Source organism: Osmerus mordax, chromosome 2 (assembly GCF_038355195.1).
Source record: "Osmerus mordax isolate fOsmMor3 chromosome 2, fOsmMor3.pri, whole genome shotgun sequence".
NCBI classification, from domain to species: Eukaryota; Metazoa; Chordata; class Actinopteri; order Osmeriformes; family Osmeridae; genus Osmerus; species Osmerus mordax.
Window position 1 is genome coordinate 20,518,649 of NC_090051.1, and position 25,251 is coordinate 20,543,899.

At 49.1% G+C, this 25,251-nt stretch overlaps 1 protein-coding gene across 1 annotated transcript; it reads right to left on the minus strand.

The window, feature by feature from the left end:
- Window positions 1-1,102: 1,102 nt before the first annotated feature.
- aff3 (AF4/FMR2 family, member 3) lies at window positions 1,103-20,021 on the minus strand. The gene is made up of 19 exons (XM_067261404.1): window positions 19,865-20,021; window positions 17,991-18,035; window positions 14,386-14,460; window positions 14,140-14,170; window positions 13,607-13,664; window positions 12,738-12,789; window positions 11,364-11,395; window positions 10,853-11,036; window positions 6,050-8,155; window positions 5,401-5,525; window positions 5,132-5,285; window positions 4,762-4,895; window positions 4,508-4,571; window positions 3,947-4,083; window positions 3,237-3,308; window positions 3,060-3,153; window positions 2,831-2,880; window positions 2,533-2,738; window positions 1,103-2,312 (listed from the first exon to the last, which is right to left on the minus strand). Exons 1-19 carry the CDS (start codon window positions 19,931-19,933, stop codon window positions 2,191-2,193), a joined length of 3,810 nt encoding a protein of 1,269 aa, XP_067117505.1. The 5' UTR covers window positions 19,934-20,021; the 3' UTR covers window positions 1,103-2,190.
- Between the last annotated feature and the right edge of the window lie 5,230 nt (window positions 20,022-25,251).

A 25,251-nucleotide genomic window follows, 5' to 3' on the forward strand; every position in this document is an offset into this window, starting at 1 on the left:
GTCTCCACTCCACAAGCGACTCCCCGGCTCCTCCTCTGGCTGTTTACCGCCTTGATCCCCTCTCTCGCCGGCCCGCTGACTGACAGCTGGTCATGTCTGCTGTCATACCGCCATCACGCGGCCAGTCGATGGTACTGTGCTTGTCGCAGGGCTGTGAAATTGTAGAACGGTATATTCCATTCGCCTACCAACGGAGTCCTTTCAGGACGGGCTAGGAGAATGGTTAGCTGTTTACAATATTGTTGCAAAAAAAAACAACAACTGGAAGTTTGAGTCATATGCTAGTGTCTGTATACACCATTAATATTTCTGATGACGACTGCAATTGAAAGGGTCAAATTGGGGCTCGTGCTGCATTCATGCAGACACAGCCTTCTCGTGTCCCCAGAAAACCTGGCACGCGCACCAACCGGACGATGACGCAGGCGTGTGCAAGGAATACTTAAGCTTTGGACCGCCTATCTACGTGCCTGTATCTACTAAAGCTGCAAAAACCCCTGGGATCCCGATGATACCTTTTAATAGGACAATGAGAGTCATTTTGGCAAACTGATAGCCTATCATTTATGTTGATGATTTGTTTTATTACTCTTACAAGTGTGCGCATATGTTTTGTTCTTCAAACCACTGCTACGGTGGTGCGTAATCCAAATGTAAACATCTACAACGCAGGTAAACAGTGTTACCGTAATTGTTTAGCCACCGGACTATAAAAAAATCTTTAAGTTTTAAGTTGCTTTTCATTCATTGAAAGATGCATTTTCAATGAGGATTTCATTTTTGAGCATTCACCAAACCTCATAACAACCGGGTGTATATAACCGAATCTTCTCCAGTCCTATTGGCTGTTCTGTGATTTGTTGCCATGGCTCCAGACAGGATGTTGCTGCTGAGGTCTGGGGTAGCCGGCTTCTTATTGGCGCGGAGGTCGGCTGACAGACCCGTTCAACTAGACAAGAGAGGATGGAAACTAGGATACAGTGTGCACTATGGACACACACACACACTCACACACACACACGCACACACACACACTCACTTCATCTATGGCACTGGATGAACACTATCATGCACACTTATAAACTGGCTAGAACACACACTGTGGTATCAATAAAAGGAGTTTATGGATCAAGGACCTCACGAGGCAAAAACATGAAAACGTCATAAATAATCTTGCATAGAGAGGGAGGGGCTTAAACGTTGGCTGCTCCACTTGCCGATATGTCATTACTGAGGTGTCCTAGTTACAAAAATCAGGCACATATTGCACATTGAAAATACCTATGACATATTGTAGTAAAAAAAAAAAGTGTGACCATCAACACACTCAGTCTTGTTATAAAAACGACTTTACAGTCAAAAGACACTAATTTTATATTTTACACCTTGGCATGAGAGGTCTCCCATATAACTTGTATCGCTGTCCAGCATGTCCCAAGTATTGTTTTCTCTTCTATAACCAACAGTCCTCATATGGATCATGGGAAATGTAGTCTCTTTAATAAGTCCCCTCTTTATTCAGTGAGTGGGCTGAACAACTGAACACACTTTACAAGACATGAAAAACAGACACTTGACCTCACTGGTGCGCTGAAATGTATCCTCGATCTCTTGTGTCAGATGATGCCTCCTTTCGGCAAAGGCATTCAAGTTCACGTGGAGCCTCACAGTTAATCCATCGAAGAAGAGGAAGCAACGAGGAGATCTTACTCCTCTGTTCAAATGATTTCCAGCATTAAAACTCCAGGAACAAAGAAAGAATGGTCTGGAAGAATTTTGAAATCTGGAACTACTTTTGAAATGGAGCCGGAGTTTCTATAGTGTGGCTCCTGTGAAGTGATGTCATGAGCCAGATGTGTGACATCATGTATGACATCAGCAGCTACTTTGTTCCTGTTTGGAGGACGTATGACATGTTAGGCTCAGATTCGTCCAATAGGAAGCTTCCTTCTTGACGGTAAGTGATGGGTGTAGAGAAGACGTATGGATCCAACCAGAAGACTTCCTAAACCAGAGAAGAACGCCAGGTGACCGGGTCCAGTCTCCCGCCTTTTATAATCCAAGGAGTTCAAAGGTCACAGGTTCCAGAAGAATCTGTGACAGAGTCTGTGACATCACGAGAAGTACGTACATGTGTGTCTGTTGGTGTTTAAGTTATAGGCACCTCATGGTAACCATTTCGGTGCCAGGCTAGGCCAGTTTGGCACTTATGCGAATCCACTGCAGGGCTTGTCTGGTGTATTGAACAGCATGTCCCACACTGCTGTGTAGAGTCAGTGGGCCCGACAGTGTGTTCAGGTAGTTGAAGAACTCTGAGAAGAGAGAAAGAGAGAAAGAGAAAGGTCAGGAGATATGGAAAGGACCACACAGAAAGAGACAAAAAAGATGAACTATAAGTCAGATTCTTCTATCCCCGATGCTCACAACACTAGGAATCTGGACTCACAAAAACATTCAATTAATCATTTGGACATGGGCTAGCATGCCAGGAACTATTCAGACCAGGAACATTCAACATAATATTATCTTCACCCTTGTTCTCCTTGGCCAGGGTATCTGCCACCTCCCAGTACTCATAACTGTACAGCACACTGTTGGTGATGTTCAGGTGGTTGGCTGCCATCTGGTGAATGCGATGGGGAATGCTGACCAGGGTGGCGGGGGCACTGCCAGTATGGGGTCCCAGGACTAGGTGTGAGTGGTTGGGGGAAAGGGAGGCTGGCGGTCCCCCTGTAGCCCTGAAAATGGGAAGACAGATGATTCAAGGATCGTCAAATAAGTTGCAGGCCCAGACTTGTCCAAAAAGGTTTCATGAAACTGCATCTCTTACTTGCCACAGTCGTTCCAGAGGGGTGGTGTCGTAGGCACTTTTGGAGAACTCTGGAATAGATTGTAAGCATAACCTTAGAACACTAACTTATGCGTGTACATTCTGCTGTTTATATCTCCTCTCTGGTCGTCTCCTCTACCAGCCTGCAAGGCCCATCTACACAAGTAGCTGGGGAATCGTGAAAACACTATAGCCAGGAGCGTTTTGGTATCGAATGAGATTTCTCTACCTTGAAATAGTCCATCAATGCTTTGGAGTACTTGAGGGCATGGTCTTTCTTCAGACGAAACATCTGCCAGTAGAGGAGAGCAAGGCACCGAAAACTATGGTTCAGATAGAGAGAAAGAAAGAGTAAGTCAAAAGTGATAATACACAGGAGGTAAGAGACAGGAAGTGACATACGCACCACAGAACGGCCAGCTGTTTGTCTTCCTGTCTGGCACCTGGACCTGAGTGGCTCTTCAGTCTCATGGCATACCTGGCAACATGAGAAAACTGATTTAGTTTGTTTGTGTGAGAGAGACAGAGCCAGAGAGAGACTCGATGCGTTTGTGTCACACATGCATGTGTTTATAGAATACGATCCAGACCATAACAATATAAAATGCATATGTGGTTGAACATGTTTAAACACAAGGCGGGTGAAACAAATCATCACATTTAGCTCTAGCTTAAAACTCCATAAACTATGAACAATTTATTCAAGTGCTGCTATGTGTTATGCGCTGCTCCACGGTGCGAAAGGTATAATTTTTTTGTGATGTATGTTACCGTGATCATTATGTATAACAAGTTTCATCTTTACATCAGTGTTTTACACTGAGAACACATGGGGAACATATTTCCCTGGAGGCCAGAGGAAAGTGGTTCCCCACTTGTATATTACAGTCTGGCCATTTATAAAGCAATACAGTGATGCTGGTGATGTATGTTACTGTGATCATTCGGTATAACAAGTTTTATCTATACATCAGTCTTTTACATTGAGAAAAATAAATAATTCAAAACTTCTTTTTCTAAACATTTTATTTTCTTAACTGTGTAAAAAATTTAAAAATGCAAAAACACAAAAAAAGTTAGTTGCGAGCCCTGTGTGTGTGTGTCTGTGTGACCCACCTGATAAGCTCCACAGTCTCAGAGTACATGGTGTAGGGGGACTTGGCCTCCAGAGGGCCCTCCTCCATGGCCTTGCCACACTCCATGAAGGAGAGCGCTGCATCCACATAGTTCACAGCCTTCCCCAGCTTATCCACCTGGGGGAGACATGGAGGAGGGGTTAGTATTGCCAGAGAGAGAGGGAGAGAGATAGGTAAAGAGAGAGAAAGAGAGGTAAAGAGATAAAGAGAGAAAGAGAGGTAAAGAGATAAAGAGAGAGATAGAGGTAAAGAGATAAAGAGAGAGAGAGAGGTAAAGAGAGAGAGAGAGGTAAAGAGATAAAGAGAGAGATAAAGAGAGACATAAATAAAGAGAGAGAGAGAGGTAAAGAGAGAAAGAGAGAGAAAGAGAGAGATAAATAAAGAGAGAGAGAGAGGTAAAGAGATAAAGAGAGAAAGAAGCAAAGAGAGACACGGAGAGATAAAGAGGGAGGGGGAAGCAAATGGAGGCAGGTAGTTTGAGTGATGTAGTGCAGTGAGACAGGGGGTGTGTAGCGGGTGACAGGTCAGGCGAGTGCCTCACCATGGCATCTGCTCTGTGCTTCATCCGCTTGGCTTCGTGCATGTAGTATTCAGCATGGTGAGGTCTACAGGGGGAGAGACGGAGGGAGAGAGGGAGCGAGAGACACAGAAAGATGAAGAGAAAGAGGAGAGATAGAGAAAGAGACAGAGAGAGATTTGACATTTCCAGTATCGGCAGCCGATAGATGCTTCTTTCCTCAGACTGTATGTTTAGTTGTGGGAGAGCATGATGGTGATCAAGAGAGTGGGACTTACGGCTCATGGCTGGGCTGCGCCCCTCTATGCCCTGCTGTCCGTCTCTCCGGGAGACCCCAGGACTCAGCACCAGGCTTGGGGGCCCCCGACACCCCCACACACTCCACCTCCAGTTTAGGCTTGGCTGGGGGCACCTGCATAGGAATAAGTGGATAAAGTGATTGAATACACTGAATACAAAGAACTATTGAATGTATTTTAGTCAAGTGCAGTTATGTGTAAGTGTGTGTGTGTGTCTCATCACTTGGTCTCTGCCTCTCTTTGTGTGTGTGTGTGTGTGTGTGTAGGTATGTGTCTGTCTGTGTGTGTGTGTGTGTGTGTGTGTGTAGATATGTGTCTGTCTGTGTGTGTATGTGTGATGACTACTTACATGTTTGGCAGAGTCTCTGCCTCTCTGTGTGTGTGTGTGGTGCAGCTCCGCGTGGTGCTGGGGTTTGATGGGGGTCTTGGAGGGCTTGGGGGGGTCAGAGAGAGGCGACAGAGGGGACAGGGGTCTCTTACTGTCCAGGTACTCCTCCAAGTATCTGTTCACACAACAGAACCCGTGTTACAGAACAGAGAACCCGTTTCCCACGGCACAACCCGTGTTGTAGAACAGAAAAGCTGTTGGTGTGTTCCAGGTGTTTCTCTGTCCTATACCCGTTGTGATGGCTCTGGTGGAGGGGGTCTGCATGTTTGTGAGCGGGGGTGTCGGTCTGTGCTGGGGGGCCGTTGCTGTGGGAGGTGCTTCTCTTGTTCTCTCTGTGGGACAGGCCGTTCTCTGACTGCTCGGAACACACACACACACACACACACACACACACAGACAATCACAGGAGCAGAGTATTAAACCACTGTTGAAGTGTCTCAAATCCTCATCAAAGTGTTCATTACGCCCATATTAGGAAGAGCAAACCAAGTACAGTAGAGCAGAAAGGAGCCGGCTAGAGCAGAGTGAAGACGAGTACAGAAAAGTCAAACACAGTAAAGTAACTTAGAGGAGAGTACATTTGTTGTATAGAACAGCAGGTAAGAACACAGTAGAGTACAGTAGAGTACAGTAGAGGACAGTAAAGCACAGTAGAGTACAGGAGAGTACAGTAGAGTACAGCAGAGGACAGTAGAGTACAGCAGAGTACAGTAGAGTACAGTAGAGGACAGTAAAGCACAGTAGAGGACAGTAGAGGACAGTAGAGGACAGTTAAGCACAGTAAAGCACAGTAGAGGACAGTAGAGGACAGTAGAGGACAGCAGAGTACAGTAGAGGACAGTAAAGTACAGTAGAGTACAGTAGAGGTGAGTGTTTGACCTTGCGTTTCCTCTTGCTGTCTCTGCCGTCAGTGTCGGGGACGTACAGGTGTCTCATGGCCTCCTTCTGCTTGGGCCTCGCCTGCGAGGATGACGATGATGCCGATGATGCCGAGGAGGAGGGCTGCTTCTGAGGGGTGGTGGTGTCTGGGACCCTGTTGAGCAGAGTCAGGTCGATCTGCACCACCAGGTTCCTCAGGCCTCTCTGGGAGCTCGCTGTGCACTGCTCGCTGCGGCCAAACGGGACCAGGGTGTAAAGTTTCTGGCTGCCCCGGCCCTGCTGCCCCTCGCCTGGGTTGCCTGTGGAGGAGCCCCTGGGGTAGACTACCTTGGGCCTGCTGTCCCCGGGCCTCCCTCTGGGGACAGGCCTCTGACAGGACGTGGAATCAGCCGGGACCTTGGCGACGTCGGGGGGGAACCCGCGCTCTGAGTCGGACTCGGAGGAAGAGGAGGAAGATGGGGGGATGAGCGGGGTAGGGGAGGGGGACGGTGGAGGGGAGGGGTCTGGCTGAGAGGCGTCCTCCTCACTCCTCCTCCTCTTCTTGGTCCTCCCCGGGTGATCTGGCTCTCTGTGAGGGTGCTTCTGCTGGCTGTTGGTGTGTGGTCTCTGCCTGGGCTGGACGGCCTGCCATTCGCCTCTCTGCTGCTCCCTCCTCCTCCTCCTCCTCTTCTCCTCTCTCTCTCTCTCCTCCCTCCTCTCCTGCCTCTTCTTCTCCTCCTCCTCTTCCTCCTCCTCTTCCTCTGAGCTCTGGACCCAGGGGCGTCGTAGCAGCTGCTCCTCCGCCAGTCTCCTCTCTCCCTGTCTCCCCCCTTGTCTCTCTCCCCTTTTCTCCTTTTTCTTCTCCCTCGGTCTCTCGCTGGGAATTTCTCTCGCTCTCTCCTCTTTTCTTTCCCTGTGCCTCTCCGGAGCTGGGGTCTGGGTCTGAGGGCCCTCCCTGCCGTCAACCCCCTGCTCCCTGGGTTGGGGTCTTCTCTGTGGGGGCTTGGGCTGTGGAGCCGGGGCCTCCTGGGGCGTTACCTTGGCCCTGGAGCTGGGACTGGAGATGGGCCCTGCACCAGCATGGGAAGAGGAGCCTTTGGAGTTATGTTGAAACTGAGACCTGGAGCTTGATTTAGACTTGTGTCCGACCTTGGCTCCGGTTTCTCGGTTAAGGCCTGCTACAGGTACTGGGTGTTTGGTTCTGGATGTAGGAGGGCTGGAGCTGGTTCGGGAGCTCGGCCGAAACGTTGACCGGGGGTTTGAGTTGGAGCTGTGGTTGGTCCTGCTGCTCTCCTTGCTGCTTGGGTGCTCAGGTCTGGACGGATGGTTGGGTTTGGGAGCAGCCGAGGAGATGTTGTGTTTAGTGTTGGGCCTGGAATGATGCCTGGGACTAGAGTTTGGACTTGGCCTGGGTCTGTGTTTGTGGCTGGGCGGTGAGATCAGGCTTGAGGCCTGATGCTCTTTGGCCTTAGGTTTGCTTTTGCTCTGGTCCTGGTTCTGTAAGGATTTGGGCCTGGAGCTGTGCTGGAAAGGTGGCTGGGTAGAAGAGCTGTGTCTGGGTAGGCTCCCAGAATCAGCGGTCAGCACGGGAGCGATCCACGGCCTGATCTTGGGTCTTTGGACGGGGCTGGTTGTTCGTCTGGGCTGGACAGGAGGCCTGAGACGTTCCTGAGGGGGACTGTGGCCAGGATAGGGACAGGGGCTGGAGGGAGGAAGGCTTGGGCTGGGGCTCTTTGGAGGGTGCCTTGGAATGGGGCTGGGGCTGCGGCTAGACCTGGGGCTGGGACAGATGCTGGGAACCGGGCTGTGGACAGGGCTGAGTCTGAGACTGGAGCTGGGCCCAGGACTGGGGCAGGTGCTGGGACCAGGGCTAGGGCTAGGGTAGGAGCTGAAGCTTGGGCTATGCCTGGGGCTATGCCTGGGGCTGTAGTTGAAGTGTGGGCTGGGGATAGGGCTCTGACTGGGGCTGTAGTCCTGCTGTGTGCCCCAGGACCGGGCTGGAGAGGGGGCCTTGTGGGGGTCCGGTGAAGGTGAGCAGTGTGGGTCCCGGTCGCTGGTCAAGTTTTTTTTCCTCACCTTCTTCAGCCACTTGTCCAACTGCCACTGAGTGGAGGAAGGGTGGTCTGTCTGAAGGAAGAGAGAGAGAGGGGATAGAAGAGAGAAGAGACAGATTTACTATCCTGACATCAACAGGTAAATTACGTAATAAGACTAGTGGTGAAATCAGTCATTTTCAAGAATACCGAAACATATGAATAAAGTGATGTTGTTGTGTGAGGAGAGGGAGAGAAGAAAGGAAAGAGAAAAGACCTGTTGTGTCTGCTCACACTTCTCTGTGAAGAAGTGGGTGAGCAAAAGGGAGAGAGTGATGGAGAGGTTGGAGAGGAGGAGAGAGAGAAAGAGAGAGAGAGAGGGAGGGAGGGAGAGAGGGAGAGAGGGAGGGAGTGAGGGAGAGAGAGACAGAGAGAGAGAGAGAGAGAGATAGAGAGAGAGAGGGAGGGAGGGAGGGAGAGAGGGAGAGAGGGAGAGAGAGAGAGAGAGAGAGAGGGAGAGGGAGAGAGAGATAGAGAGAGAGAGAGGGAGAGGGAGAGGGAGAGGGAGATAGAGAGAGAGAGGGAGGGGGAGGGAGGGAGAGAGGGAGTGGGGGAGAGAGCTATGGGACAGAGAAGGAGGTATGAAAATCTGAGAGAATGGAATGAGAGAAAGAAGTGAGGGTAAAAGAGAAGTGGTCAGGTCAAAGCCACACATTCTTAGAAATGACCCAACACTCCCTCTCTTTCTCCCTCCTTCACACACGAACATGCACACACTTGCATCCCAACAACTCAGTTCAAAGTACAAACACACATTGAAACCCCACAAAACAGGCTCATGGCAGAATACTTACACCCAATACACACTCTAACTAAACTGGCACTCAATCTGTACAAACAATAACACAGCTTCACGTATGCTTAAAGACGGTCTTTAAACCCTTTTCAACACAAAACGATCACACAGCTCTTGAGTCTTGTCTGACTAGAACTCCGACTCAGGCAGTAGTTATTTGACCCCCCCCCCCTCCCTGTGCTGATGTCTAGAGAGACACATCTGTGCAGCTGACAGTTCAACCCCCCCTCTAATTACGGCAAATGACTCACGGCACTATTTACCTAACCACTGGCTGGCAAACCGAGAGAATAGAGAGAGGAACAGGAGAGAAAGAAGGAGTTTTAACTCTTAAAAAGGAAGAGGGTACTCACTCACGGCTGGAGTGCAAACTTCTTTTCCTGCTTCCTCCCTCTCTCCCTCTCTCTCTCTCCCTCTCTCTCTCTCTCGCTCTCTCTCCTCCCTCTCTCTCTCTCTCGCTCTCTCTCCTCCCTCTCCCTCTCTCTCTCTCGCTCTCTCTCTCGCTCTCTCTCCTCCCTCTCTCTCCAGTAGCTGACTGGAGCTAATTTAAACCTCTAGTCCTCTACTCAAACACTGACCCCCCACCCCCCCTCCTCATCCCTCACTCTCTTTCCAGTGAAGACACTGCGTCTCTTGTACCTCTCTGCAGCCCCCCCCCCCCTCCTCCTCCTCCCCTCCCTTCTTCCTCCTTCACCCTCTCGACTTCTCTCCCTCCTTCTCCTCTACCTGGAACTCCAATGCGCAGTTTCCAACCCCCCCATTGCCCACTTGCCGCCCCCCCCCCCCCCCCCGCTCCTCTGGAGACAGTCGAACGCTCCACGTAGATGAATAACACATGCTCCCTGTACCTTCGCCCCCCCCATATAGGGGCCTGCTTTAAAGCATGTTCAGTCATACACTCAGCTATGTCACACAGGGCTCTCCATTCATACCAGCAACAGCCCCCCCCACCACCCTCCACATAGCCAGCCCCTTCCTTCACCATACGCCATACACAAATGCTCACACACACACACACACACACGCATGCATGCACACACTCAAGACACAAACACACACTCTTAAAATAAACTTTAGGCTTTAGGACAAACCTCCCTCTTTCTCACTGTCCACACGGTTGTGTACAGCACAGTACGCCAGTATTAATAACCCACTGCAGTTCTGGGTTGACCTTACCTCACATTGTGTCAGTTAAGCGTATAGATCACGTTCTAGAAACTGCTGTCAGAGTGAGGCAGAGGGCTGTGCTAATTGCTAATAAAACGTTGAGCATGAAACTGAATCTTTCGGACTTCCACTTCCCCTAGGGCTCTCTTCTTTAACACACAGCTTGTTGACATGACACCCGCTCTCTAATTCCTACCGCCACAGACACCCTCCCCCTGTCCTCACCCTCTCCACCCTCCCCCTCTTCTCTCTCTCTCAATCCTCAACTCTCTCCACCCTCCCCCTTTGCCTCTCTCCTCTCTCTCTCTCTCTCTCTCTATTCTCCCTCTCTCCCCCACCCCCCTCATCTTGCTCACCTCACCCTCTCCACCCTCCTCCCCCACACCCGCTGTCCTTCCCCACACGCTCCTCACTTTCTCCCCCTCCCCCACCCACCCAGCCATCCCCTTCTCCTCCCTCCCTACTGCCTTAAACTCACGTGCATTCCTAATTCTCCGTCCCTCCGTCCCTCCCTCCCCCACCCATCCACCCACCCAAGCACCCACACATCCACCCACCCAAGCACCCACCCATCCATCCCCTCCTCGTCCTTCCCTGTCTCTCCCCCCACCTGCCCTCCACTCCTTTGGCCAACACCTTTGCCTCTCCCTGTGGAAAACCAACCATGACAAAGACAGAAAGACACACACACACACACAGACACATAGAGACAGACAGACATAGAGAGAGAGAGAGAGAGAGAGAGGATAGAGAATTAAAGAAAGGTACCTCCTTGGTGCAGCTGAGGGACTGTGTGTTGGCAGGTGACCCAGGATCGGAGTGTGTTACTGGGCTTGGACTGCGGGATCTCTGGCTGCTGCTCTCTGACTCACTGGAGGAGTCAGAGCAGGAAGAATCGGAGCTGGAATGTCTCACCCTCCCTCCATGTGTGTACGGTTGCTGTGCCGACAGCCTGTCAATCAACACACACATACATACAAAAACACACACACGTGTAAACCAGAGAGAGATCATCTTACACAGAAACATACACGCACACACTCACACATTAACATAAAGTCACTGTTGCCTAATCCTTCTCAGTTAGGATTGTGTGTGTAGCAACATCAGGGTTGAAGAGTGAAACAAACATGGATGGGTCTACCATCCATCTGTAAAATTCCACAAATACTGATGTTACTCACACACAAACACATTCACAAGAACACATGCCCATGCTCACAACCAGACAGTCACACATTCTGAAACACACACAGACACACACACACACACACTGTACCTGGTGTTGCAGTCCCTGGAAGATGAAGTTTCCTTTTACAGATAATAAAGGGAAGAAAGATAGTAGAGAGATGAGAGAGAGAGATGGGAGAGAGATAGGAGAGAGATAGGAGAGAGATGGGAGAGAGATGGGAGAGATAGAGATAGGAGAGAGATGGGAGAGAGATAGAAGAGAGATGGGAGAGAGAGAGATAGGAGAGAGATGGGAGAGCGATGGGAGAGAGATAGGAGAGAGATAGGAGAGAGATGGGAGAGAGAGAGATAGGAGAGAGATAGGAGAGAGATAGAAGAGAGATGGGAGAGAGAGAGATGGGAGAGCGATGGGAGAGAGATAGGAGAGAGATAGGAGAGAGATGGGAGAGAGAGAGATAGGAGAGAGATAGGAGAGAGATGGGAGAGAGCGATAGGAGAGAGATGGGAGAGAGATAGGAGAGAGATAGGAGAGAGATGGGAGAGAGAGATAGGAGAGAGATGGGAGAGTTGTGTCATTTGCCCCTGTTGACCTTAGAGAGACATGACATGATGACATGATGATATGAGGAGATCAAAGCAGCTCCTCTGAGCTCAAGTTTACTTTAATCTCAGTTCAATTCAATTCTGACATGGTATTATTTATATAGTTATATTTATGTCATTTATTGGTATTCAACTGAACCAATTCCTTGTAAAGAGGTGCAATTTCTCTTTAATTTTTTCCCTGTCCTTCAAAAATGTCCGCTTGTTTTTGTCCAAACTCAGAGCACACAGTAGGTACACCTAGGAGATGGCAGTGACAAGCCTGCAAGGATTGTGCAATATTGAGGCAACACTTTACATTCAGGTTACATGAACAGGTAACCATGTTACTGTATAGCAATACCTTTAGTAAAACGTAGTTTAAAAAAATGTAGTTGCTACGTAGTCGTACGTCAGTACAGCTTAGCGGTACAAGTTAGTATTAGTGAAACCTAGAATGGGGGATGTCCGACTGTTCTGTGGATGTTGACATTCTTGTTGTTTTGGTAACACAACCTCCAACTGCCCCTTCACAACTTCCAACTGCCCCTGTACAACATCCACTCACCCCTCACACCCCTCCCCTATACTGTTGCTTTTACACTTTTGCAATAACCTATACCACTACCATTAATGCCATTTAATTAAATACATACCAATTCCTATTTACCTGCTTTTTTTTTACTATAGTAATTGGTTTAAAGTTACATGGTAATGTTACCATATCATATTTCTAGAGTGCCCTAGTTAGGGTTAGTGTTATTGCCCTAGTTGTCTCTGTGTTCTATGTATGTTTTTAGAGTTCCGTGAGTGTTTGTGAGTGTATGTGTGTTTTTGAGTGTATGAGTGTGTATGAGTGTGTGTGTGTGTGTATGCCTACCCTGCCATTGTCGTCCTCGTCACTGCTCAGCTTCAGGTCATCAGCCAGCATGCTGCAGAGGAAAAAGGTTAGAGTGAGGACACAGTGGCTCAAACCACTTTCGTAACCATCACGTGTGCATGCGTGCCTGTGTTTAAGTGTGTATTGAGATTGTGTTGATAATGATGTAAAGGGTTAATAAGCAAGATTCCTTCCTGTCATGACTGCCCACTAAGTGTCTGTGGACCTTTGGCCTGGTCTGGTCTGGCCCAGATGTAGTTTTATGTCATGTTGGCTACAGAACTAAAAACGTCGTAAGAGCAGATTGACCCCATCCCTCTCTCCCTCTCTCCCCTCCTTCCTCCCTCCCTCCCTCCCTCCCTCCCTCCCTCCCTCCCTCCCTCCCTCCCTCCCTCCCTCCCTCCCTCCCTCCCTCCCTCCCTCCTCCCTCCCTCCCTCCCTCTCTCTCTCTCTCTCTCTCTCTCTTTCCCTCTCTCTCTCTCCCTCTCTCTCCCTCTGTCTTCCTCTGTCTCCCTCTCTCTCTCTCTCACTCCCCCCTCTTCCCCCCTCTTCCCCCCCCCCTCTCTCCCTCTCTCTCTCTCTCTCTCTCTCTCTCCCTCTCTCTCTCTTTCCCTCCCTCTCCCTCTCTGTCCCTCTCCCTCTTCTCACCTCCTTCTCTCTTTCTCTAACCCCCTCTCTCTGCAAAGACCTAACTGTAGCGGATCAAGGACTATAAGAAGGGAGGTTATTTTAGACTCTCGTGCTGGGGGCATATGAACCATGTACTGGCACGTCATGTGAATAAGAACCCATGTCATGTGTGTGCCCCAGCCCCGGCTCCTGACCCAGTGTTTGGTGACCTCAGTGGGATCGTGTTTCATGTTTCTTACGATTTGTGGGGCGCCACGTGAGGGTGGGTCATCCTCCTCAGCTGCACGTTCCCCCGCACTGCACGGGAGAGGACACACACACATTTACACACACGTACAGAGTCACACACACACACACATACACGGTCACACACACATACACACACATTCACAGGCAATAATGACACTTGTTATATTTCAAATATGGTATCTGATCTTAATTTGGGTATAACAATTCAGCATTAAAAAAAGACAGCAATTTTATTGTTTATGTATGTGTTATGGAAAGTATGTCTTTTATGTTTGGCTGACATGATGCTTGATGTAAGAGATGTACTGTAAGACAGCATACACAAACCCTTCTGATAATATCTTTGACTGAAGGGAGAGGGAGGGGAATATGTCCACACACACTAACACACAGTAACACACACTAACACACACAAACACACAGTAACACACACTAACACACACAAACACACAGTAACACACAGTAACACACAGTAACACACACTAACACACACTAACACACACCTCAGAGAGAGAGTACATACGTTGATCATTCTGAGTAGTTAGCAGCTTCGCCTGTAACGAGGAAGACACCAAGTTGTGAAGGAAATGCGAGCAAACTGTGAATACCATAGAAATACATGATGATACACACTCTCTTTCTTTCTTTCTATTTTCCCGAGTCTTGCTTCACAGCCTTGCTTCACTCTCTCTCTCTCTCTCTCTCTCTCTCTCTCTCTCTCTCTCTCTCTCTCTCTCTCTCTCTCTCTCTCTCTCACACACACACACACCTTAGAGTGGTAGAGGAAGGGCTGGACCTGATCTCCTCCTGTGTCATGCTGGGAGGGCCAGAAGTGAGTCATATCCTGAACAGGAGGAGAGGTCAGAGGTCAGGGTTGAGAGGTTGCAGTTCATTCCCTGGAATACACACACACACAGACACACACACACACATATACAAACACACACACAGACACATGATGACAAACACAGACACACACACAGACACACACACACACACACAGACACATGATGACAAACACAGACACACACACAGACAAACGATGACACACACACACATTCACAAAAGGTTTCCTATTATACAGTTCATTCTAGTTCTCGATGTATTTCTGTGACAATAGTGTAACTCCCCACTAGGGGGAGTGTTGCAGTGTTGTGAGGTCTATGGTTGTGGTTGAATAAAGCTAATGATCTGATGCAAGGATAAGGGACACAGACTGAGGAAATTAGAACAATAGAACTCCAATTAGTAGAACAACTGCATACATATTAATACTGAACACTAATTTTCCATTAACCTTAGTGGGTGGAATGGGCGGGGGGTAGACAGTGTGTGTGGCACAGCATGTGGAAGTTGTGTGTGTCCTTGCGCGTTTATAAGGTGTGGTATCTGGATTAACGAGGAAATATATTTAGTCTCAAACAGGTTCTGGTTCTATTGTGGCTTGATTGCGTGTGAAGTGTAGGACCTAACTTTATTTCTTCACTCATTGTTTTGTCAAAGGCTTGGTACTTGTAAACCTCTTTGTAACTCTAACCTTCTTTTACGTGTCAGTGTGTATGATAGAGAATGGGAGACAGGTGTAAAGAGAGATGGAGGAAGAAAGAGAAAGAGAGAGAGGAAGAGAGGGAGAGAGGGAAAGGCAAATAAGAGAGGGAGAAAGGGGGGAAGGAGAGATAATGAAAGAAGGGAAAGAGAGAGAGAGAGAGAGAGAGAGAGAGAGAGAGAGAGAGAGAGAGAGAGAGAGAGAGAGAGAGAAAAAAAACGATGTAACATTTATCTCCCTGAGGGCAAACAGGGGAATGTGATGATCAGGTAGATAAGCACAGGTATAAACATTGGCCGAGTATAAACCTGAGCCCAGGGTTTGACTGTGTCTTTCATCTACGCCATCTGTACAGTGAAACTGTTCATCCAGTGTTGATAAGGAACACAAGATTTCAGATCAGGTTTACAGATCTGACTTTGCAGAGACAGAGCAAACCTCCAGTCACTTTCAGCTTCACTGACAAGGTTCTTGTTGTTCTGTATTAAATAACAAGTGATGCTGTGTCTCTGTGCGTGTGCTCATGTCTGGGTCTGTTTGTGTGTGTGTGTGTGTGTGTACACATGTGGTGTGTAATAAAGGCACTGATGTGTGTGTAGCCAGTGGGTTGGGGGTGGCCAGTAGCCACTGAACAGGAAGCAGGCTCCGGAAAAGGTCATGTCTTATCTTCTCTGAGGCTGTGTGTGCGTGTGTGTGTTTGTGTGAGTGTACAATATGTTTGTGTGAGTTAGCAACAGATTGAGATATTTGATAAGAGAACAGACACAGAACCACAGCAGCAGCTTTGCAGGTCTGCTCTCTGAGACACGCAAACACACACACACACACACACACACACACACACACCGCATGCGCACAGGTTTTCACTTGTTTTCAAGCTGATGGATGAATAAAAACACACACACAGACACACACACACCTCTTGCATCCCTGAGGACAAGTGTTTCTTCTCTTCCTATCCTTTCACTTCATTATCTCTCCTCAGTCACCAAGGACACAGACGCATCCCTCGTTCTTCTCCTCCCCTCCCCCCCTCCCCTCTCTTCCTCTCCTCTCTTCCTCCCCCTCTCTTCCTCTCCTCTCTTCCTCTCCTCCCCCTCCCCCCTCCCCTCTCTTCCTTTCCTCTATTCCTCCCCCTCTCCTCTCTTCCTCTCCTCTCCTCTCTTCCTCTCCTCCCCCCCTCTCCTCTCTTCCTCTCCCCCCCTCTCCTCTCCTCTCTTCCTCTCCTCTCCTCTCTTCCTCTCCTCCCCCCCTCTCCTCTCTTCCTCTCTTCTCCCTTCCCCCCCCTCTCCTCTCTTCCTCTCCTCTCCCCTCACAACAACAAGGTGTCCCAGGTGAGCTGTGTGTTGTTATCTCTCTGGTCTCTCTCTGGTCTGGCCACGCTCCCCCCCCCTCTCTCTCTCTGTTTCTTTCTTTCCTTCCTTTGCCACTCCTTCCTGTCTTCCCCTCTAACTCTATCTCTGCTCCCCCAGCTTCCCCCCCCCCCTCTCTCTCTCTGGCTTCCTCTGCAAGCCTCTCTTTAATTAAGTTAATTTGTTAAACAGTGAACGTTTCTCTGTCTCTCTACACTGACTGGTAATAAAGGATGGAGGGGTTTAAATAATATCGACTCAGTGTTTCAAACCGACATAGAAGCGATGAGAAGGATACAAAGATATACAGAGCAAAACAGGGCGATCGCAACAATGATTCAGGATTCTGGCTGTCTGTTTTTCACTAACCATTTGCACATTTTTATTTTTGTGTGTTCTCTTGCTGCATAACTGTGTTGAGCTTACGGTCTGCACCTCTCTGTGCCACCAACTGTCTCTGGAGGAGGGGATCCCTCACTGACCTGCTCCTCTCTGTGTCTCTGGAGGAGGGGATCCCTCACTGACCTGCTCCTCTCTGTGTCTCTGGAGGAGGGGATCCCTCACTGACCTGCTCCTCTCTGTGTCTCTGGAGGAGGGGATCCCTCACTGACCTGCTCCTCTCTGTGTCTCTGGAGGAGGGGATCCCTCACTGACCTGCTCCTCTCTGTGTCTCTGGAGGAGGGGATCCCTCACTGACCTGCTCCTCTCTGTGTCTCTGGAGGAGGGGATCCCTCACTGACCTGCTCCTCTCTGTGTCTCTGGAGGAGGGGATCCCTCACTGACCTGCTCCTCTCTGTGTCTCTGGAGGAGGGGATCCCTCACTGACCTGCTCCTCTCTGTGTCTCTGGAGGAGGGGATCCCTCACTGACCTGCTCCTCTCTGTGTCTCTGGAGGAGGGGATCCCTCACTGACCTGCTCCTCTCTGTGTCTCTGGAGGAGGGGATCCCTCACTGACCTGCTCCTCTCTGTGTCTCTGGAGGAGGGGATCCCTCACTGACCTGCTCCTCTCTGTGTCTCTGGAGGAGGGGATCCCTCACTGACCTGCTCCTCTCTGTGTCTCTGGAGGAGGGGATCCCTCACTGACCTGCTCCTCTCTGTGTCTCTGGAGGAGGGGATCCCTCACTGACCTGCTCCTCTCTGTGTCTCTGGAGGAGGGGATCCCTCAAACAATTGCTCCTCCCAAGGTTTCTTCCATATTTCTATGAGTTTTCTTAGGAGTTGTTCCTAGTATTCTGCTATTCTACGGGCGTATGCCCACTGACACGGCTTGTAAAAAGGGGCATATAAATAAAAATGTATTTGCTCTTGGACAGCCTTAGGTTGTGCAAGGCAAGCTATGGGTTGGTTACAGACAAGAGCTCAGAGTGTGAGTATTAAGGAATAATGTGAATGTGTGTGATATTGTGTATTCATTTGGCATACACCTTTACACAAAGGGACGTACTGTAGCAAACAAATAAGACATTTATTTCTTACCCCTAAAATAGTTTTGGCACAATGGTTATGATGATTTTCTTTGACCTGAGGAAAAGGAGATACATAGCATTCAACAGTTAGAAGAATTAGAGCTATTTAAATGTTTAGGGTCACATACAGTGTGCACACACTTGACACCCACACACAGTTGGAACACATGCACACCACTGCATGACAGCTACTACCACTTCCTGTGCTAGATTCTGAAAATGCTTTGACCACACAGACATGCACACACACACACACACAGTGCAATTTCTCAGGTGTGTAGGGGTGGTTTGATATCCTCTGCTCATCCTCGCTTCACTGTAAATGAGGTTATTCAGGAGATCATTTTGTACATCACACAAATACTGTACAACTGATGCATGCACACACACACATACACACACACACATGGTATCGCACCTGAACATAAACACACACACACGCACACACAAGCACATCCTATCACATCTGAACACATACATACATGCACACACACACACATGTTTATAACAGCATGCTAGATGCTGATGACTCATATCCACAGTAATCACAGCAGCTGGTGTAGCGAAGAATGCCTGTGCTCTCGGCCCACTCTCTGTCCTTCTCTCCTCCTGTCTCTGTTCCTCTCCCTCCCCCTGCCTTCCTCACTCACCCCCCTAAATCACACCATCTCCTCTGTCCTCCCCTAAACTCCATCTGACTCTTGTCTTTCTTTCTTGACTTTTTGCCTTTGCGCAGCGACAGAGGGAGGATGACCAGCGCTATTCTCTGACCTTCTCACTGTGTCTCACTATCCACCTTCTCTTCTCCACGTACATGCTCCGGGACTGTTTGTATTGGAGAGTGTGTGAAAAAGAGAGAGAGAGTGTCTGAGAGGGAGAGAGAGGACGAGAGAGAGGGAGAGAGAGTGTGTGTAGGGGCGTGCAATCTTGCATGTGCATGACTCACTAGTCTGACTCTGAATGGCTGCACGTCAGACTGGGAGGAGAAAGCGTGTGTGCGTATGTGTAAATGTGTGTGTGTGTGTGTGTATGTAAATGTCTGTGTGCGTGTGTTTCTGTGTGTGTGTTTCTGTGTGTGTGATCAAAGCTCTCTATGTGATGAACATAAATACAGACAGCCAGTCTTTCTCACCAGCTCTCACGCGCTTTGAACGTTTGAAAAAACTCCTACTCCCACGCCCATACACTTACACACGCAGAAACAGAAACACACACAAACCCACACACGTACACACAAACAGTGATGGTTTTATCTAGTCTACATTCCCAGTGTACACCTCTGCATTAGTTTAAGCTGTATTTGGTGTCATTCATTTTCACACCTCCACGCACAACGGTATCATCGGGTTAGAGATGTGAGAGGTGCAATTCCCCGGTGACCCTTCCCGACCTCCAGTCCCCGGTGATCAAGTAAATCACAACACCTGCAAACAAACAGCGCCTGGGCCAACTAAGCATAAACGCTTCACTTATTTTCTCAGTTTCTAGTCTCGAACGATTAACTTTTATTCTGGCTGGAGTTGCTTTTGAGAAAGTTCTATGCCCAAGTCATTTTATTAAGCAACTCAGGATAACTGCTCAGTACTCAGTGCAGAAGCTTCGTCTGAAAGACTGTATATTCCGCAACAACGGAAATGAGGTTAAACTGTCAAACCACCTCAAACCGTTCAATACTGGTCAACGTCTTAGATGCAGAAGTCAATTCAACACTGACGTCAAATCATTCAAAAAAGGTTGCCCGCGTAGTAAATTTTTTTACATCACTTACAAAAGCACAAACCGTAATTCGTAATGTAAAACACAAAGCTGCAAATAAAATAGTTATCCTTTAGGGTTATTCTCTATCACCAAACTTCTGTGATAAGGCGTATGGATTCATCTCACCTGCGATGCGCATTGAAACAGTAAACAGACAGTGGAAAGTTTCCCTTTGCCGCCAAGAACTGTAGGCATCTTTCCGTCAGCGATCTACGGTCACCTCGTTTCGGTGTCCATATCAGCGATTACGCGCTATCAAAGATTAAAAGATCAGCCTCTCTGTTCTACCGACTGCAATCGTGAACTACTGACTGCTCGTCGGAGAATCACGGAGTCGGTGTCGTCGTGGGAGCGAGCTGCGCTGTGCGTGGGCGTACCGGCGTTAACGTCAGAAAGATTTGCATGACACACAACCCTGCGACGGGAGAATACGGTTGGCACAACAGCTCGGTAAACGGCTCTTAGGCACGCACTTTAGGCGTCAGGCATCACGATGTCTTTTTCTCTTTCTCTCTCTCTCTCTCTCTCTCTCTCTCTCTCTCTCTCTCTCTCTCTCTCTCTCTCTCTCTCTCTCTCTCTCTCTCTCTCTCTCTCTCTCTCTCTCTCTCTCTCTCTCTCTCTCTCTCTCTCTCTCTCTCTCTCTCTCTCTCTCTCTCTCTCTCTCTCACACACACACATACACACACACACACACACAAACATACAAACCAACGCACACAAAGCGGAAATGTTTATCCCGTGTACTTTTATGTGTGTCAGCATTGTCATATGCCTATTTCTGTCAGATGTATTTCTGAACGTTTGGGCTGGCTGTGTTGCTGTTTATGTAACCATCATGTGTCATCTGGACCAGCCTGGCCTGGTCTGAGTGCCTGGAGTGGCCTGGTCTGGGAAGTGGCTCTGTGTTGTGTAGAGTTAGTGTTGTCATAATGAAACATGACTCATATCCCTGGTAGCCCAAGGTGCTGTCTGTGAAGAGAGAGAGAGAGAGGGAGAGAGAGAGAGAGAGAGAGAGAGAGAGAGAGAGAGAGAGAGAGAGAGAGAGAGGGAGATAGAAAAATTTGATGGGAAGAGAAGGAGAGAGGGAGGAGGAGCTGGAGAAAGTGAGGAGGAGATGGAGAGAGGGAGGAGGAGATGGAGAGAGAGGGAGAATAAAGGGACAAGGATTTGCTCAGGGAAGATGATTAGATATAGGTGATTTACTATACTGTAGGGGAGTAGTGAAACTAAACAGCACTGTATGTGCTGTTCTGTATGCGGTTGAGAGAGAAAGACCACCTCATCTTTCTCCTACCCAGAAACACTCGCCCCTTGATGGCTGTGGTTGAGTTTGGGTTGAAACCCTCTGGGAGCAACCATGCGGTTACAAGTGTGCGACCATATAGGCATATGACTGTACTGAAGGCACCTGTTCTACTGGGACAGCCCCTGATGGGGTGTGTGTGTGTGTGCATTCTTGGCTCCAGAACGAATCGGATGGGTGGGCATTTGGTTTCCACAAGGGGGCATTTTGTATTTAGCTCTCTTACAAACTCTTATAGACAACATAACGGGGGAGATGAGCATTCCGTTGGAGTGCCCCCTGTGTGTGTGTGTGCACGTGTGTGTTTGTGTGCGTGTATGTGTGTATGCGTGTGCATGTGTGTGCGTGTGTGTGTGCATGCATGTGTGTTTCTGTATGAGTGTGTGTGTGTCTCAGGTCTCTTCTTGTTCTTGGCAGCCTAAGACGAGGCAGGGGTCAAAGAGATGCTTTCACACTGTGAGTTATGAAGTTATGGGGAGGTTAAGAGTGTGTGTGGGATGTGTTAGTCTGCGTGGGTGTCAGCGTGTGTGTGTGTTTCAGGGTTCCATGTAAAGAAGAGGGAAGGCATCTGGCATCTGGAAGTGAGGGTGAGTACTGCTTCCACCGAGAGTGAGACAGAGGTGAAGAAAGAGAGGGATAAAGAGAAGAAAGAGGAGACTTGAGGAAAAGGTTACAGCCAGGAACGTTTGGACACCTGCTCTTAATCAGAGGCTGTGTGTGTGTGTGTGTGCTTCTAGAGGGTGGGACGGGAGAGAGAGAGAGAGAGAGGTGAGTGTGCGTGGGTAGGTGAGTGTAAGTGAATGAGTGTGTGTGTACGTGAATATATCTGTGTGCTTGTGTGAGAGTGTGCGTATGTGTGTGTGTGTGCGTATGTTTGTGAGTGACTGTGCGTGTCCTCTCGGTTCTCACTTCATTTGACTGCCACACTAACACGGGTTAGAGCACATCAAAGATAGATTGGACCTCAGCAAACTGTATCTTTCCCTGTGTGTGTGCAGATGCGTGCGTGTGTGCGGTTGTGTGTCTGTGTGAGTTATTAAGTTATTATCTATCCCTCCTACACAATAGCAGTACTTCTCAACATCATGATAAATCATAAGAAAGGTGAGTCATAAAACAGCTATGAAAATCAATAAAGTCCTGTTTACATATTCCCTGGCAGAGAGAGGGAGGGGGTTAGGGCAGAGAGGAGACAGATGTGTGTGAGAGAGAGACAGAGAGAGAGACTGAGAGAGAGAGAGGGAGAGGGAGGGAGGCCGAGGGAGAGTGTATGGGGATAGGGGGAGGGAGCAGGGAGGTAGAACGAGAGAGAGGATGGAGATTGTGGTGGGTAGGACAGAGGGACACAGAGAGGAAAGAGGGGGATGGAGAAGGAGGGGGTGGATGGTGAGACGAGGGGGTGGATGGTGAAGGAGGGGGTGGATGGTGAAGGAGGGGGTGGATGGTGAAGGAGGGGGTGGATGGTGAAGGAGGGGGTGGATGGTGAAGGAGGGGGTGGATGGTGAAGGTGGGGGTGGATGGTGAAGGAGGGGGTGGATGGTTTATGAGGAATGTCATCTGAAAGCTCTAGCTAACACTCCCAGCACCCCTGATCTGTTTTCCAAGGAGAAGATAGAGAGGACCACATCATTGTTGCAAACACACACACGCACACACGCACGCACGCAGGCCTGTAGTTGACATGGTGTATGATGTTTCAGCCTGTGACGTGTTAACGGCTCATGTTTATGTGTGTGCCAGTTGGCTCTCTACTGCCAGACAGATGTCCACAGCAGGTGATCTTGATGTAACCGAGGCCTACTCTTCAGATCTCTCTCTCGCGTTCTGCCTCTCCTTCGGTTTTCCCGGTCCTATTTTCATCCCACATCTTCCAACAGCTGTTCCTGCTTTCTCTTTTTCTCTCCCTCTCTTTCTCTCCCTCTCTTTCTCTTTCTCTCCCTCTCTTTCTCTTTCTCTCCCTCTCTCCCTTTCTCTCCCTCTCTCTCTCTTGTTTCTCCCTTTCTCTCTCTCCCTTTCTCTCCCTCTCCCTCCATCTCCGTCAGCACGTCTCTTCGCTCAGCCAGGTCTCGCCAGCGTTCTGCAGATCAAGGGGTGTCCCAGCTGGCATCCCAACCACTACATCGTCAGGAGGAGGACCCAAACATTTACCATCAGACCAAAGAGGGGGTTCTCTCCAGCGTGAGAGGACGAGACCTTATAAGAGGCAGGCGTCGCTCTGGAGTACATTTACATGTACTCTCTCGCTCTTATCCAGAGCGACTTACAGTAAGTACAGGGACATTCCCCCTGAGGCAAGTAAGGTGAAGTGCCTTGCCCAAGGACACAGGACCTGATAGCCCACACACAGGGTCTTCTACGCTGAGTGGTAAACAGAAAAAGAAAAACACCTCAAGTGTAGGACAATGGAAATGGTGGACAGGGGAGGGAGAACAGGGGGAGAGAAAGGGAGGTGATGGAAGACTTAAGGAGGGGAGGATTGAGAGAGGAAATAGACCTGGGGCTGTCCCTACAGTGGCACCCTTGGTAACAGGTTCGTGGTGACAGGAGTCTTCAGGGGCCATGAGGTGTCTCTGGAAACTGCCTGTTTAGACGCCACGAGCCTCCGGAGGGCAGTTACACACACGCACACACACACACACACACAAACACACGCACGCACACACACACTTACGTACTAACACACAGCACCTGTCTTTGCAGCTTCCAACGGTCTCCATGGAGACCCTATGGGACTTTCCTGGATTCCTCTAGGTAGAAGCTGGCTGTGCGTTGGGTAAGGGGAGTTGCTCGTAGAGACAATTTGCAATTTCACACATCAGGGATTTGCATGCACTTCATATCTAACCTGAATATCATAACTAAAGTGCATGAAGCATGGCAGCAACACACAACACTGACCACTAGTCTTAGGAGTAGACTGTTTGTTATTATGGTATTAGGAGTGCCACAGTGGTGGCCATCACACACTTCAGCCCTGATAACTGGATTGTCTGGGATTACCGTCTTATTGGTCATTACTGGACAGGCGATAGGGGTTATTAGTGTGATGAGCTAATAAGCTGCTCTTTGCGTTAGCCGTTAGCCCCTCGCCAGGGTAGCTTTAAACGCTTGGGCCTGAGGGAGTGGGCTGTAGGAGGAGGGCCAGGCTCCTCTAACTGCCATTCTGGAGTCTGTTTCAGGAACCGTTTGAAGGAACCGTTGCTGTTAAACGGGTGGTACTTGGAGGTCTGTGAGCATTCGTCACCACCTTGTGGTCAACTCTAGTAGTGCAGGGGATGTCATCAGTTAAAAAAAATATTTAACAGATGCTTTAATCCAAAGCAACATACATCTAGAATGCATCTAGAAAGTTCAGCAGAAGGATCAGAAGTGCACAGTTCTAACAGTGTTTTAGTGGTCAAGGAATGGCCTGTTTTTATCAGGCAGGGAGGGAGGGAGGGGGGGGGGGGGGGGGCTGCCCAAGTCCCCTGGACAGAGAGAGAGAGAGAGAGAGAGAGAGGGGGGGGGGGGGGGGGTCAGGGGACAATTCCCAAGCTAAACAAAGGGATAGACTTCTTTACTGTCCTTGCAACTGTCACTTCAGGCAAAGGTGCAGAATGTTTTTAGACGTATTCATATTTACTCACCCGGCTAAACTTTTGGATGATACAGACAGCTTTGTCTACCCATGGGTGTCAACCCATCCAGATTTAAATGTTCTCATGGAAGCAATTGGATTACTGCAACACCCTGTCGGCTTTGAAATAGTGTAACCTTACGGGGGTGACGGGACTGAAGAGATACTGTATATGCTTCATTGCAGATGTTACTCTCGTAACTTATTTACATGGATGGTCGATTGTATTCCAGTTAAACCCTGGTAAGTAGCCGAGAGGTATTCCCGCGAATGCAAACTAAAGTGTCCCTCCGTCAATCTAACAACTGGTTGAGCTAGCCTGTCTGTGCTGTGATGTCATCCCGCTGTGAGTAAGCGTCTGGCGGGGCTGGCGATGCGCATGTATGTATGCAGCCTGCTGCTTCAACGCATCACCACGAACTGCATCTGACAGCTTGCCAGGTTGGAGGAGGAAAAAACACACACACCCACACACAAGCGCGAGGAAGAAACCAGACCCGCTGAATTTCCACAAGCCAAGCGTCATCCGCATCCACCGCAGGGAAAAGGAAGGAGGGATCTCTCTTGCAGAAGCCGCGGTCTCTCTCTCATGTA